The following is a 16,536-nucleotide window of genomic DNA, read 5'->3' on the forward strand; positions in this document are numbered from 1 at the left end:
ATCATACCAGGATAAGGGTTTGTATTTTATGTGGATAATAGCTTGAAGGTCACCAGCGGTTATTTTAGAGATGGTTGGGAATAAGGAATGACATATAATTGGTGTCTTACAGCATTCCAGAATTATATAAAGGGATTAAACATCCACTCCTCAAGTAAAGTCTAAAATATTAACCTGAGAAATAAACTAAATGTAAATATTTTTTCCTCAGCTCTAGCACTTGTGATGCTGAATTCTTTGGCATTTTGGTGCAAGTCTTATATTTATAATTTTGGCCTGTTTTAGTTTAGCTACTTGCAGTATAGATTAGAAAAGGGAAATACAGACAATAGTATTTTTGCCTTTGGTTTTTGGAGACGATTCACACATTATTTTAAAAATTTAAAAGCTGTTAGAAGTTATTGTTTCCCATTTACATTTCCTTTGCATTTTTTCATCTTTTCCCATGCTTAAAGGATCAAATAAGAGGGTTCAGATCCTTTGCAAATGAAACACTTTTGAATCAAAACATGGGTTATAATAGCAAAGGTGAATTATTTTCTCTGAATGGCTTACTAGGGTCCTGGCATTTGCTGCCTAAAGAGGCATTTATTTCTTAGTTGGATAAGGTCATGTTATCTTCTAGGTTCAATCTTACTTTTTGAACAAATCAATAGTAACTCTAAAATGCTATAGAAAAAGAATATTTTGTCAGGAAACTCAAAAATATGAGCCATGAGAGAGTATGTGAGTGAGGAGTGTTTGGATTGCATGTCATTTGCTTTTATTGTTTATAATAGACATCAAAGGAAACATGACAAATGATTAATCTTGCTTTTATGTATCCCTTTGCATGCAATATGCCCCAGTATAAAGACATGAATCTTCCACTGTGGGTCCCTTTATTGCTACTGTGCCCTGGGATGCACTTGGTGTTGTCATCCAGCCCTTAATATATAGTATAATAAAAACTATGGAAATGCAGATACTGGATCTTAGCAAACTCTCACCCAAGGAAATCTTCTTTATCCTATAACAGATGAAATCTGCTGTTTTCTGCTGGTAAATTGAAGGCCAACTATTAGTGCACTATTAAAATAGTCTTCAAGATTATCCTGCATGTATTGGAAGTGAGAGCACAAATTAAGCAAACCTCCAAGAGGGAAGGTACAATCATTCACAATGCTTTAGGACAAAGAAATCTCCCACAGCCCCGCTCCTTCCTTTTCTTCTGGGTTGGGGCCCAAGCATGTTGCCTGATTGGCCTTTGGGAAAGCCCATCATAGAAAGAGCTTGTGATGATTTGGGTCAACTGATAGTTTACTGACATTCTAAAGGCAATGTTTTCTCTGCAAATAACTGAGAAAAATCTGTGACTCCTACTCAACTCTTGCATTTTAGAGACACCATAGCATGCAATCTCCTCTGTCAGAAGGTTATTCTGTGAAATGCCTAAAAAGGGAATGATTTTATACATTGATTATTGAACATCAACAGACAGTAAGTAGGGATGAGTGCTCAGAAATTCCAGATAAACAAACTTGAAATGAAGACCTTATACAAGTTTAAACCTATAATACTGTACCAACAAGTTCCTGGCACACAGCAAACACTTAACAGTAGCCATTATGCCTACTGATGTTAATAACATAAGTGTTTCCTTGATATTAAACCGAACCAGAAGAGAATATATTTACCTTGGATTTTATCCCTCATATCATGGGCTTGCTCTACCAGCTGACTTGCGTGGTTAATGGTGTCCATGCTTTCCTTCTGAACAAGTTGCCCTTTTCTGGAGGCTTGATTTTCCTACAAATAATCCATATAAAGGCTAGATTAAATGTATGAGAAAAGAATGTTGTATAAGCACAGATAGGGGTGGGTGGGCATAATGTATTTCCTAAACATAAATCTTCCTGGCATGTGAAAGTTCTATAACACATGAAATCATCCCAAAAATAATGCATGAAAGGTAATGTGATGGCCAGTTTTACTTTTAAAAAATTTTTAAATTTTTCCATGAGTTATTGGGGTATAGGTGGTATTTGGTTACATGAGTAAGTTCTTTAGTGGTGATTTGTTAGACTTTGGTGCACCCATCACCCGAGCAGTATACACTGCACCATATTTGTAGTCTTTTATCCCTCCCCACTCCACTCTTCCCTGCAAGTCCCCAAAGTCCATTGTATCATTCTTATGCCTCTGCGTCCTCATAGCTTAGCTCCCACGTATCAGTTAGGACATACAATGTTTGGTTTTCCATTCCTAAGTTACTTCACTTGATGGCCAGTTTTAGAATGACAGAATGCTATAAAATCTGGTGCTATTCCTATATCATCAGTCACAGTTCAGTCCCAACCAACTGCCTTTCATATGTAATTTATTCTTCGAATTTTTACTGTATCTCAAGTTGCTGGACTAGAAAATTGCCCATGTCTGCTGATCATTTTGACATTGTGCTGACTGAAGAGCTTAAAGTTTCAAAGAGAAAATTGTTGAAAAAATAGGCAGACCTTGACATGCACCATGCTTCCAGTGGCTCCTGGGTGGTCCAACCACTGCTGAAATTGAATTACCACAGAGATTTCAAGGATTATTCTCACTGGCCTAACATGCTGTTTTCAGTGCTTCATTCCAAATTCCCGTCAACATTGATGGCACTTGTGTACAAATAACTGCTCAAGCAGATTTGGCTCAGCGTGAATGGAGCTCTTTTCCGAGAAGCTGATTCCATTCTCTCAACTTGGGAGATTCTGTTTCAGAGATCTCACACAGTATTTGTCAAAAATAATGCCCAACTCAAATGTGGCCTCTGAAGAAAGGGTTTGTGTGGGCGTCTGTGTGTATGTGTGTGTTTTTGTGTGCGTGGTTAAGGACAGAATGTGATCTAAGAGCACAGAAATGATTCAAGGCTAGGACACCACCCTGTATGCACAGCATGGGTGACATGTACTTACTTTTGGGATTTGAAAGACTCATCTATGGGTTATATTTAAGAGGAAGAGAAGTTCTTTAGTCTGGCATTTGGTCTAATGCCCACTTGCCTTGTCTGTTGCTTTTTTGGCTCAGCTCTTTAAAAACTGCTACAATACGTGAAGGAGCTGTGGGGTGATCTGCCACACAGAGCGCTGGTAGACCCATTATACAGAGTTTCCTGAGGATAGGGAAGTGGTTGTTTTAAACTTCTCTCCTTTCATCCAGTGTTCTACCCAGAGGATTATGCCATGATTTTACCAGGAACGTTTTTACACTCTCCAGGAATAACCCAAGCAAGTGGCCCTCTCAGATGGTCAAGGAAGAGAATGCAGAAATGGTATTATAACAAACACATGCCCAGAGGCCTTTTACTGGAGAAGGGTAATCCCCTCCCTACAGAGCAAGGCTCCTGTAGTCACAGAGCCCACTGTGCAGCGGCAATGTGGTCATCAGTCCCTTCATAAACTGTGGGCTCTCTGAATGGACACTGTCTTCTGAGTCATTATACTCCTTCCTGCAATTCCAGTCTTCTTCTTGGCTTGTTCCAGTGCTTTCCAGAAAAACAGTATTTGTGGTCATTTTAAAATTAAATATGCAGAAACTATAATAAATCTTAATATTACTCGTCCCTGCTTTTAAAAAATACGGACACAAGCATTTAAAATTTTAGAATTTTTAATGAGTTGATCTTTGATCCAGTTTAAGTTATATTTGCAAAGCACAACACCTCTAGTTTTTACTTTGGCTTGATACTTCAGAGTAAAGCTCTATTGTTATACCTGTGTCATTAAACTTATTATTTTTTGATATGGAAACTTCAGTTGAAGTGATGAGAGACAGCTGAAAAATGTCATGCCTATAAGAAAACCTCTTCTTTTTGACAAACGCCAGAGGGCGCTAAGATACAGGTAGATAGAGATATATAGATATTGATACACTATATATATGACTGGATCAGTGGCAAAGAGGAACATCTATTCCTTTACATTGTAAGATTACTGAATCGAACCTATAATGATGGCTTATATGAATGTTTATTTTTCCTGTAACTTTGCCTGTGGAAGGAAAATAATGATATAGGCACGTGGGAAAACAGGTGCACCTCGGTTTAAGAAAAGCTGAAATTAAAAAATTACCTTGCAACTGTAAACTAGTTGGTGGTTTACATTACAAATGTATTAGTCATTTGCTCATCTCAACAGAAAATTCTTCTTGTACATATTTCACATAAAAGTGGCAAGGATGTCTTGGTAATACAGTACATAAAAGGTAGATGACGTGAGGATGATAACCAATATCTAGGGTGATCATATATTTTATGGTTCAACCTGGGGCATTTTTGCACATGAAAGGGAGAACTTTTAGTAATTATTCTGGGACACAAGCATAAACAGCAACAGTCCTGGACAAACCAATAGTAGGAATATTAGTGTGCTACTTCAGAATTTGTACAGTACTATCTACTTCTGCCTACCTCCTAAACATTAATGACCTCTAAATTCCTTTCCAGCCCTGATTACCCTCTGAATTGCAGATTCACATCTCTATCTGCCCTCTGTGCCATCACAGATATTTCACTTTTAAAATGTCCAGAGTAATCCATTCATGTTCGTAGTCTTAGTCATCCACGTCTCAGGATGGAGCTTCTCTCTTTGCTATTTCTCACCTCCAACTGGTGACCAAGTCTGTTTCATTCCACCTGCCACTCTGGCCTCTCTTCCTCTTTTCCATGACCACAGTCTCAGTTAATCCTTGTTCTGTGCAAATTCTTTTCAAATGAAGGCAAGACAGCAACCCACTGCTCTCTTCTCTAGACCACCGTGGCGGTCTCCTAAGCAGTGCCCCTATTGTCAGTCTTCACTGGCTAGTCTATCATCCACACTGCAGAGGGACGTTTCTAAAGTGCAAATCTAATCAGCTCATTGTTCTGGGTAAATACCTGAATGACTTCCAGAGTCCACAGGCTGAAGTCCCCATGTTCACGAGCGTGTTTGGGAAGGTTCTTCACAATTGGGCCTCTGACAGCTTCTTCAGCATTATCTCCTCCTCTCTCTGCCTTACAATGAATCTTCCACAAGGCCACAGTTCCAGTCCCAAGAACATAGCACGTTGCTTCACATCTATCTGTTCTCATAGTACTTAACCCTTGCTTGGGAGTATCTGATAAACTCCTACTCATTCTCAATACACAGGCCAATACTCACCTTCTCTGAGAAGCCTTTCCTAGTGTACCCCTGCCAAAATATTTCACTATTTCTTCCTTAGAGTTACCGTTTAGCCTGTACCATGTTTCTCTTATTAAATGCTGTATCATAATTATGTTTTTACATATCTGTTTCCCTGCTAGACTGGAGCATCTTGAAAGCAGGGCCTTATTATATTTCAGGATACCTAGCACCTAGCACACTAACTGTTATATACAGGCCGGGCGCGGTGGCTCACGCCTGTAATTCCAGCACTTTGGGAGGCCGAGGCGGGTGGATCACGAGGTCAGGAATTTGAGACCAACCTGACCAACATGGTGAAACCCCATCTCTACTAAAAATACAAAAAGTAGCCGGACGTGGTGGCACATGCCTGTAATCCCAGCTACTCAGGAGGCTGAGGCAGGAGAATTGCTTGAACCCAGGAGGCAGAGGTTGCAGTGGCCGAGATTGCGCCACTGCACTCCAGCCTAGATGACAGAGCGAGACTCCGTCTGAAAATAAATAAATAAATAAATAACTATTATATACAGATGTCCAATAATGCTTCTGGAATAGAAATGTAAACAGTTGTCCCTCAGCATCCATGGGAGATTGGTTCCAGGACCCCACAGATACCAAAATTCATGGTTGTTCAAGTTTCTTACATAGAATGGTGTAGTATTTGCAATACTATAACCTATGCACATCCCCCCATATATATTATATCTAAATTACCTCTAATACCTAATGCAATGCCTATACATCACTTCGTTCATATGGATTCAAAGTAATACTCAGCATATGGTAAATTTGTATTTTGCGTTTTGGAACTTTGTGTAATTTTTCCAAATATTTTTAAGCCATGATTGAATCTATGAATACAGAGGGCCAACTGTACTTAATTTTCTCCTGCCTTTTTGGCAGGACCAGAGATGAGGTTCAGATGCTTTTGATGCTTGGAGATAGCCTACTTTCCTTTTAGTCCTGTGGGTCTCTCTGCATGAGTTGTCATTCAGGTAGCTTCTGCTGTGGTTCAAGGAGTAGAAGTGGAGGAGATGGTGCAGTACCTCCTGAGCCGCCCTTGGAGACTGTGCTTTGTAACTCTGGGCTCTGCAGTGGACCTTCAAGATCCAGATGGTGAGGGGCAGCACTGAGATTGGGAGAGGGCCACATCTCACCTCTGCTTGTAGCCCAGTGACACTCTGACCTTGAGCACAGTGGCTCTGGGAACATGGAAAAGTAGAATCTTGGCATGATCTTTGGAATTTTCATTGCAGACAAGATCAGCAGCAGCAAAAGTGAGCATCTTTTGAGCGCTGGGTATTTATGAACACAGATGGTTGGGCAACCTTTAGGGGAATCCCAGACATAAGTGGTGGGAAAGGGCTGTAGGACTTCCCAGTAGAAGGCTGGAGAATTTAGAAAGGGAAGTTCAGACCAAACCTCTAGCTAGGTGGATGTAACTTGTGAGATTTGGGTCACATGAAATCCATGTGGCAGGTAATTTGCAAAAAGTGGTATTACTTATCAAGTTCAAGGGGCAATATTACTGATTTTTATCACTCTGGGTATACACAATGAACTCCTTTACTCTATTTAAAGCCAAATATTAGTTACTTTCTTGATAGAAGGCTTTCTAAGACACAGCTTTCCTTAAATCTAAGAATCAATCATGGACTTTTCTAGAGCAAGGGCTTGAAGAATGCTTAAAAAGTCATTAAGACCAGCCCTGGGCATTTGTTTTGAAATGTTTCAGCAGGTTTTTGCACCATCAGGACTGTGGTCAGAACATTATATTCAATAAAAATAGATGGAAACAGCCGGGTGAAAGTTCCTAGTAGCTTTATCATCAACCTCCTGTGTTGGTGGTCTGCCCTTCTTGTCTGGGAGCCTTTTCTACTGTGATGTTAACTTTCAAGCGTACATTATTTCCTCTCCACGAAAGCCTGCATTTAGCTTACATTAGAAGTGGGGAAATTGTACAACAAAAGGATCAGGAACTCTGCCTGGGCTGTGGGAGGAGCCAATCTTGGTGAAAACATTTCCTCAGATGTTTTCTTGAAAATTCTTTCCTCAAGAAAGAATTAAGGCTGGGCGTGGTGGTTCATGCCTGTAATCCTAGCACTTTGGGAGGCTGAGGTGAGCTGATCACCTGAGGTCAAGAGTTTGAGACCAGCCTGGCTAACATGGTGAAACCCTGTCTTTACTAAAAATACAAAAATTAGCCAGGTGTGGTGGTGTGTGACTGTAATCCCAGCTACCCAAGAGGCTGAGGCAGGAGAATCACTGGAACCCGGGAGGCGGAGGCTGCAGTGAGCCGAGATCACGCCACTGCACTCCAGCCTGGGCAACAAAGCGAGACTCCAACTCAAAAAAAAAAAAAAAGAAAAAAGAATTAAGATAGTTTTAGCAAGTTTCAACCATATCTGATACCAACATGAAGTAACAATGAGTTTCCACAAAGATTTATTTCTTGGTATTTCCTTTACTATTTAAGAGATTTCACTGCTCTTCAAGCACTAGTGGTTGGATTAATATGTGCCATTGCTGGGGAACTAGGGACACAATTTTCATGATAATCTCTTAAAGGGTTTGGGGTACAAGGTCAAAAGAGAATACTATTGTTATTTTATTTTTTAAAAATTTTTGTTGAACATGAGAATTGTTTATAATGCCAACTACCAGTTTCGGAAAGCGGCAATTCTGAAGTACTCTGGCCAGTACTGGTGGAATATCATTAGAAAAAAAACCAAAACTGTGTTAAACATTCTAATATGCTAAATATGGTGCCTCGTGACTTAGTTTGTAAAATTAGTATAGCACATGGATGGATGTTTTTCCATTAGGCTGTTGCGGAGTGCGTTGAATAGCCTTTCACATTGACTCTGCTCATGTTTTAATGTTTTTCCTGTTAATTCCTGACAGCTTTTACGAGTTGTATTTTTCTCAATATTTTTCTCTGTCTAGTTGTCTTTTTTGTTTATTTAGTTGTTTTATTGGATATTTGAAATTTTATCTTGTCAAATCTATCTTTTTATTGAAATTCTTTATATTGTATTTGTGTTCTGTTATTCCCTTTGAAGATTTAATACGTAGTTTGTTCTATTTTCTTGTGGATTTGAGATTTATACTCAACTCTTTAAACGGGCTAATTTATTTTAGTCTGTGGTATAAAGTGATGGTTGAAAGTGGTTTTTTCCCTGCCAAAGAGCGAAATCGCCTTCTCAGGACAATTCCCTTTCTTTCCATTTATCATTTAATATATACTTTAACCAATATTTAAATTTTATATTCTATATAATAAATTTTAATTCTGGATGCTCTGTAGCTCTTAGTCATAAGATGCCTTGGCAAACATCTGAATGACCATCCTAATTAAACAAATCAACCGTATCAACCCACCGCAAATACATAGAAAATTCTCCACAAACATAGCTTTTCAAGAAAACCAATCAAAACGAGAAGAGACGGTAGAGACTGAGTATGTTAACTTTCTCCACAGGTCTGGTCTTGATTTATTTTAAGGCACATGGGTCACTGCATTTTTTCTGGGCTGTGTTAAGCCTCAGTCGTTTGTGACCAGCCAGCCTCACATCAGCTAAATCCTTTCTTTGAAGGCTGTCCCAGAAACTGAATACATACATACGTACCTTTTCAACTAATTCCTCTACGTCAGACAGAAGGCTTTTCATCGTGTTCTCAGCATTGTTGATTTGTATCTTTCTTAGGGCGTATTGGTTTTCTCTTTCTGACAATTTTGTCTGCAGAAGAATGTGTTTTGAAAATAGTCAATGTGCACACCAGGTTTTAAAAAATGTATATAAAACTCTTTCAGTGTAAGAGGACTCAGAGTAGAGTGTGAGGCTCTTTTCTCAAAATAGTGGGGTCCACAGGCTGCTGCAGCCTGATATGAAGGGTGGGGTCTGCAGAGGGACTGAGGCCCTTAGGGGCTAAAATTCTGCAAGCTCCACTCACTAGATCAGGGATGCTGGTCAGGGGCTGGGTTGACCATGGGGAAAGGGCTCCTTTTTCTAATTTGTACAAAGGTACAATATAGGCTAGTGGTGGCCCTGGGTGTCTGAGCTTTAGAATTTTAATTTTATTAGGTCTGGAAGAACTGACCAACCCATCAGTATTGATGTAAATGGAGTACAGAAATTAACTTTCTTCATTTTAATGCAAGTCTCTTTATTTCAGACCCCTGGCTTTCTCCTTTTTCATTTTCGAGGAGTTGGGTCTAAATGCAGCTTTACTGAGATTACTTGGGAGTGAGCCCTTCAATCTTGACACTGACTTCCTGTCTGCCGTAATGATTCCTGTCTTGAAGTTGTGCCTTTGAGGAAAGAGAATCTGAGTCGTTTCAGGAGGCCTGGATCTGGGTGACTCCCCTGGGGGGTAGTGTCTTCATGTGTTCCAATAGGTAATTTTGGACAAGAACAATTTCAAAGTTTATAATAAAATTCACACCAAGATTCTATCCAGGCTACAATACAATTTTTGTTTTTGCTTACACTTTACATATTTGGCCAACTGCTATGGATATCATTTGCACCTCCAAAAAGCAATGAGTACTTAGTATGCCAGGTACTGTTCTAACTTCTGTACATATATCAATTCACTGAATTCTCTCAACAGCTCATGAGATAGAGGCAATAATTATTCAGGAAACTGAGGAATTATAGAGGTTAAATAACTTACCTACGGTCACACAGCTAGTGGGTGTCAGAGCTGGGGTTTGAATACAAGCAACCTAGTTTCAAAGTCCATGCTCTCAATCATTTTCCTAAATTGACTAACAAAGCAAAACAATGTGCTGGTATTAAATTCCATTTTCCCTCAGCTAATGATTATTATTTTAAAAATATCCTTTTGTTGTGATAGAAGCCCATGATTTAGTGGGAAAGAAAACTTGTAAATCTTAGCTATATAAGGACCTTTATATAGTCATCCCTTGGTAGTTGTGGGAGATTGGTCCCAGGACCCCGTGGGGATGATCCAGTTCCTGATACAAAATGGCCTAGTATTTGCAGATAATGTATGCACATCCTCCAGAATACTTTAAATCATCTCTAGATTACTTATAATACCACTTATAATACTAACACAATGTCAATGCTGTGTAAATAGTTGTTACACTGTATTTTTCTTTTTTAATTGTTGCATTATTTTTTATTGTTTTTTTAAAATATATTTTCTATCTGTGATTGGTTGAATCTGAGGATGTGGAACCTGTGGATATGGAGGGCCAACTGTATTACTGTTTTTGTTTTTTAATCTGTTGGCTGCTTTTAACTTGTTTACTAGGTATTAACCAGTAGAGCTATGAGGAGAAACAAGGTGTGTGTGAATGTCTGCGTTTGACTGTGAGTATGAGAAAATGAGAGAGAATGTGTGTAAATAAGAAGGAAAGGTGGGTGGGTGGTGGGGTGAGGAGAGACAGAGAAGAAGAAGGATGCTTCTAGACAAACTCAAAACCTTGCAAATTAAGGCTAAGGAAATGGTAGCCTTGCAGTACCTTTTGTGGTAATGACTTAAACAAGTAATGTATGGCTGCGCCAAGGAAATAAGTGTTTCTCTTTCCTCAGTAGTTTTGGGCATAGATACTAGTCTTTTAGTCATTTCATTTCCCATATAACCTCTTTTGTAGACAGTAGTTCTTGTTTTGGCCCAAGCTCATAGTTACAATCAACTTTTCATAATTTCCTATGAAATTACTTATGTTTTGTATGTTAGACCTACAGGTCTAACAACCTGTAATACAGGTATGAGACTCAGATACAAAAAGGGGTAGAAGGAATTACTAGCTGCGGGCCTGTGAAGCCAGGATGAAAACAGAGTGGAAAGTAGAACATTCCTGCGTACTTTGAGGAGGTAGATGGTGGCGTTGATTTCATTCACGTGCCTATGAGCGGCGGCCCCAGAGGATACGCTCAGCACCCCGGATTTGCCTTCCTCGATGGAGAGCGCTGCTAACCGCAGGTCATCAGTCAGGTCCCAGACACACTTATCACAGCCTGGAGGTGAAACATTTCTTCAGAATCACAAGTCAAAAGCATGCTAAAGGCAGGCCATTTTAGCAGAACATAAATCTCTATTTCCTTGGTTAATACCATTTTTATTTTTGTCTCATGAAGAGCTGTAATTCTATTCTTGTCAGGCTTTAGTATCTTGCTTGGCATTAGCTAGTGAAGACGGCTATTGGCTAGACGCTCCTCCTCTCCTATTAGCTTTTCTCAGTATTCAGGGGCTAGCACCAGCCTTCTCCCCACCCCAGGGAGGGCACAGCTCCTCCTCACAGCCCCACTTCCTGGCAGGATGAACACTTCAGCACCGGGAGGTCTGAGGTTATCGCTGCGAGAGTCGCTTCCTGACATCTGATGAGGGTACCAAAGTTCAGGCTGAACGTGGGCACATAGGGAGGCAGGTCCCAGTTCCTCATCACTTCTCACTTTTCACATTTGAGTTCCTCTGACCACTGTCATCACCTCCAGAACCCAGGGCCCTCCTGTGACACACTCACAAGGATGGCACTTTGTGTTTCAGAACTGCCTTGATCACCTTTTGCAACGTGCCTGTTCCCGATCTCTTTCCCTCAGATGGTGCTCTCTTCTAGAGAAGTGATAAAGGGAGACTGGCGTGTTAATGGTTGTTAATATGTTAATTTGTTATTTGAAGTTTAACATGGTTTTACTTATAAGCTCTCTCAAGGGAATGATTCCCAGCCAGTACTTCAGGCTTGGTGGGGGAGATGCTTAGGACCAGGAAGGCATCTTGATGTTCTTAAATTGGCCTTGTCTAGGGGCCACCTGTTCAATCAGGTTGTAAACTTGGCATTACCTATGGCATCTTCTAAGATGTAATCCAATGGTAAGGTTAATCTCGTCTGCTCCGAGGGACTGAGAGACCAAGATACTTCTGTTTGGGGGAGGGGATGCCTACTATTAAAATAGTTTTTAAACCAAAAGTTTTGTTCCTAGTGTAACTCCTCATGATTTAATTAACATGAGAGCCAGAGAAAACCAGGAAAGATAAAAGGCAGCTCCATTTTGTAAAGCCTGAATATTTACTTCTGCTCCCACTTCAGATTTGAGGTAACTTGGGAGAAGCCACTTAAATCTCTTGGTATCTCAGTTTCCCCAGGTGTTGTAAATTGTTTGTACGTCGTATTTTCAGGGACCTGAAGAGACGATATAGGAAAAGGAGCTGAAAAGAGCTCTGTCACTGGGAGTTGTGTTTCTGACTTTGCCTTTAGCCATTAGGCAAGATTCTGAATGTAAAGACTGGATAAAATAGAGCTATGCAAATGTAAACCACCCATTTGCCCTAGGGAATCAAGTGGACCACCAAGTACTTGGTGCAGGCTCCATTTGCTGAGGTGCAGAAAGGGTTAAGTCCAGGGGTGGGACTCAGCAGTTTTTAGAGAGTGATATTGCATAGCTTTTCTTAATCCCACACCTGCAGCACATTAGAGAAAGTGGGGTTAGTCAATCATGTACTGTTATTTTTACTTATGGTTGGGCAGTCCATGCCTGTAGGGGGTTCAAAACCTTCTTCCAAGCATTCTCCGGTTACACTGTCACATGGGCCTCCCCCGCAGTTGCACACTGTGGGAAACAAAAACAAGAGACGAGAAATGCACTTCTTAATGCTTAAAATATGGCAATATTTTCCTGGTTTCTAGAAACACTAGCTATCAGTGTATAATTCGTCAGTGGGAATTAATTACATTCTTCCTTCAGACTGTGTAGAATCTACGACACAGAGATTATGCCCTTCATCTGATTAAGCTCCAGCCCAGTGAGATTTTCAAAGGTGACCCTGGGCAAAATTGAATCTAAGTTTTCTAGGATTTCTCTCCCAACTCTTTGGGATTCTGACATGACAGTGCAATTGCTTTAGTCCAAAAATGTCCTGGTAAGTTTCACAAGATACTAAATGACCACGAGCTCATCATTCAACTGGAAATTGAAAGCCATCCCTTCCTTGCAGACTGATACTCCAGTTTAATTTAACTCGGGGGTTGATCATTGCCAGGTGTGAGGGAGGAGCAGCTTAGCAAGGAGTGAGTGAGGAGGCCCAGGAGCGATTCTTGGCTCCCACTGCGCTTGACCCTTGGCAAGACAGACTCCAAACCTCCAAATGACAGCTATGAGTGCAATAAGAATAATGTGCTGCAAGGAATCAGGAACATTTTTACATGAATTTAGAAGACGTGGGAGCCCATTATTCATCTACTGATGATTTTCTGTAATGCCTTTTGGAAAAAGCAAAAACAAAAGCCCAATCTCATCAGACTGTTCAATTTCCACTGAGTTTCTGGGTGGGAACTAATTTGTAATATTTAAAGAGGAATTCTCTTACCATCTATGCTAGCAATTAACTGGAATAGAATTGTGCATTTCCCCCCACTTCTTAACTGTCTTTAAAGAATAATCATAAAAACCAGGTTCATGGGAGATCTATTTATTACATTTCATCTGTTTAATATTCCACAAAATGCAGATTTATTAAATCTTTCAGTGAGATCATGCTTTATTGCTTCTAAAATTAGCTTCTCTTCCAAGAGTGACCTGCATCTTTGTAGTTTAAACACAAATTTAGTAAATGTTTTGAGAATCAGGATGTCAACCTTGCAGGCTTTGATTTTGCCAACATTATTTCTGATGTCCGCCTTCTCTCTCTTTAGCCTGACTAGACACAGTGCTCCTTCCTTTCTGCTGTCATTCTCAGTGTTATGCCTCTATGCACATTGCTTTTTTGTAGACATGTTTACTTTTATTGTGACTTCTGCAGGACATATATGTTGCATTTTTTTGATTTAAAACTCCTTACTCCTTGAATCTTTTCAAGTGGAAATCTCTTTCAGTGAAAGAATTCCTTATAGAGGCATGCCACAGGAGTACAATATCTCCTGCTCTCCCTCCCTCCCCTCAAAGTCACATAAGAGTAAGACATACTCAATCTCAGCCTTCCTGTACTCTTAGAGGAAAGCAATGTCACCTCACTTTTGAAGAGCTTCACTCTATGTGGCAAATGGATGAATAAGATTTGTGCGTTTCAGTCTAACTGAAGCCTAACCAGAAAGTTTTCTATGCTATCTTTGAAATATTTACCTCTTATAATTTGAGGAAATTGGAGGATGGTGGTGATTAAATGGTACCCTTGACTTGCTAATCTATTTTATGGAAATCTTGATTTTACCAAACATAACTGAAAGAGAGATATAGCCCTCTGAATAAGAAAACTGATTTGAACCATGCAAGGTTTCCTTCTTTCTTTCTTTCTTTCTTTCTTTCTTTCTTTCTTTCTTTCTTTCTTTTTCTTTCTTTCTTTCTCTTTCTTCTTTCCTCTTTCAGAGAAGAATCTCTCTGTCACACAGGCTGGAGTGCGGTGGCACAATCTTGACTCATGGCAACCTCTGCCTCCACCTCCTGGGTTCAAGGGATGCTGGGTGGGACTATAGGCACCCACCACCATGCCCAGCTAATTTTTGTATTTTTAGTAGAGACAAGGTTTTGCCATGTTTGCCAGGCTGGTCTCAAACTCCTGGCCTTAAGCCATCCACCCACCTCAGCCTCCCAAAGTGCTGGGATTACAGGAGTGAGCCACCATGCCTAGCCTGAACCATACAAGATTTCATTCAGTCTCCTGGTTAATGGCAGGTAATCCATAGAAGTCCGATTTATGTCTTTGATTAAAACTGGAAGGATATAAGATGCTAAGACAAAAGTTCATTTGTTGTGTTAGTGTCTCCTAGTTTATTCCACCCATGAGCAAAGTTATATTAGTAGCCTTGATAAAAATTTCTATCCCTGATGGGTTTGGGATGCATATTCCTGAGAATGTACATTGCCCTGGAAAAGTGACAAGGGAGCACTCACAATACTTCCCCAAGAGAAATTCTTTATCTAAATTCAGTATTGGCAGAGAGTCATGCTGGCCAGGCAGCTGGCTTAGTATTTATGATACTGCACCTGCACAGTTCTTGGCAATCCTGGCGTCCCCATAGTAGCCAGGAGCGCAACGTTCACACTTGAATCCGGTGGTGTTGCGTAAGCAATTCCTACACTGGCCAGTGACTTCATCACAATCTTCAAAGATCAGGTTGGGATCTGAATTTCCACTGCAGTCACATTTCTTACAGGTGCTTCCAATGAGTAAGGGGTTTCCATAGTAACCGGGAGCACATCTGAAGAAGAATATCACACGTTTAAATATTTAGCATCATAGTTTTTCTTCCTTTTAATATTCTTTCCTACAAAGAAGAAAGATGTAGTGGATATTTGTTGATTGCCCTCCCAGAATTCATTTGCACTCTCTCATCTTCTTCATAGGACCAGATTTCGTTTTTAAGGAACTACCCCTCCCCATTATGTTATAGATCATTTGGTTCACTTCATCTGTAGGCCATTCAGTTCAGCCAGGCTTCCAGCTATAGGATTGAACTGGTATATCCAGCCAGGGAACTGGTGTACACAAATGATATATGATGGGTGGGACCAGATATGCCAAAGGTACTGCAATGAGATGTATCTGTAGCGTACAGCTGGGAAATGTCCTAGCCACAACGTTAATAGCACCTCTATTGAGAAACATTGATCAATCTAGTCACAATGAATTGTTTAAGTAACTAAGCTTGAGCCATTCAGTGCCTGCTATTCTCCTGGCCGAAAGGGATTGACTCAGGAGTGTAGCTTGGGCTCTTGTTTGAGGGTCATGGGGTGGCATTCTCTCCATCTTCAGGTGAAGGAAGAGGCAGCAGGTAGTACGCTTAGCTCCTGGCAGCAACTTGTAACTGAGCAAAGCCAGCCTGGAGTCAAAGCAGATGGCAGAGCTGAGAGTACCACAGATCAATGGAGTTGGAGCCCAGACTGCCATTCTTCTGGATGTTTTAGATATGCGCACCTATAGAAGCCAGGTGCCTACCTGCATTTATTGTGTGGGCAGAGCCAATGCCTATGGTCAGGCTGGCTGGGCCTTTGATGAGAGAGCCCAGCTGAGTTGGAGAATGGAGACTGAAATCCATCTAGCCTTTGCTTGCCTTGCCAAGCTGTGCACTCTAGGTGAGGCTGTCTCTGCCCAGAGGAAGAAATGCCTTTCCCTACTTTTCCCAAAGCTGCCGTGCAGGGCAGCAGAGGCCCTGCTGTGAGTGGTGGGCCTGTAGGCCCCATCTAAGGGAAGAGCTGTTACTAGGCTCAAGTTGATTGTTGCCAGCCTAGAGCCTTGAGAGGATGAAGGACCTATGTTGCCATATTTTATTTTTGGAGAAAAAAGTGGAAATTTGGATGTTTATGTGAAATTGCAATTTTTAAAAGTTGATTCAAACCTTGTAAGAGTACTGTACAAGTCAAACTACATGCTTGTTGGCTGATTGTGCACTCTCTTTTGCTGTGGA

At 40.6% G+C, this 16,536-nt stretch overlaps 1 protein-coding gene across 3 annotated transcripts in view; it reads right to left on the reverse strand.

Annotated features, from left to right (window-relative positions):
- LAMA4 (laminin subunit alpha 4) overlaps window positions 1-16,536 on the reverse strand; it is a 145,665-nt gene that overhangs the window by 67,603 nt on the left and 61,526 nt on the right. For 2 of the 3 annotated variants that reach the window (XM_009451861.5, XM_518696.9), the window contains exons 6-10: window positions 15,116-15,330; window positions 12,650-12,745; window positions 11,004-11,155; window positions 8,792-8,902; window positions 1,677-1,788 (exon numbers count right to left, since the gene is read on the reverse strand). In XM_009451861.5, coding sequence (XP_009450136.3) covers window positions 1,677-1,788; window positions 8,792-8,902; window positions 11,004-11,155; window positions 12,650-12,745; window positions 15,116-15,330 — 686 coding nt within the window. Of the gene's footprint in view, window positions 1-1,676; window positions 1,789-8,791; window positions 8,903-11,003; window positions 11,162-12,649; window positions 12,746-15,115; window positions 15,331-16,536 lie in introns of all 3 variants that reach the window. The other variant, XM_054686192.2, reaches the window with a different exon arrangement.

Source organism: Pan troglodytes, chromosome 5 (genome assembly GCF_028858775.2).
Source record: "Pan troglodytes isolate AG18354 chromosome 5, NHGRI_mPanTro3-v2.0_pri, whole genome shotgun sequence".
Lineage (NCBI taxonomy): Eukaryota > Metazoa > Chordata > Mammalia > Primates > Hominidae > Pan > Pan troglodytes.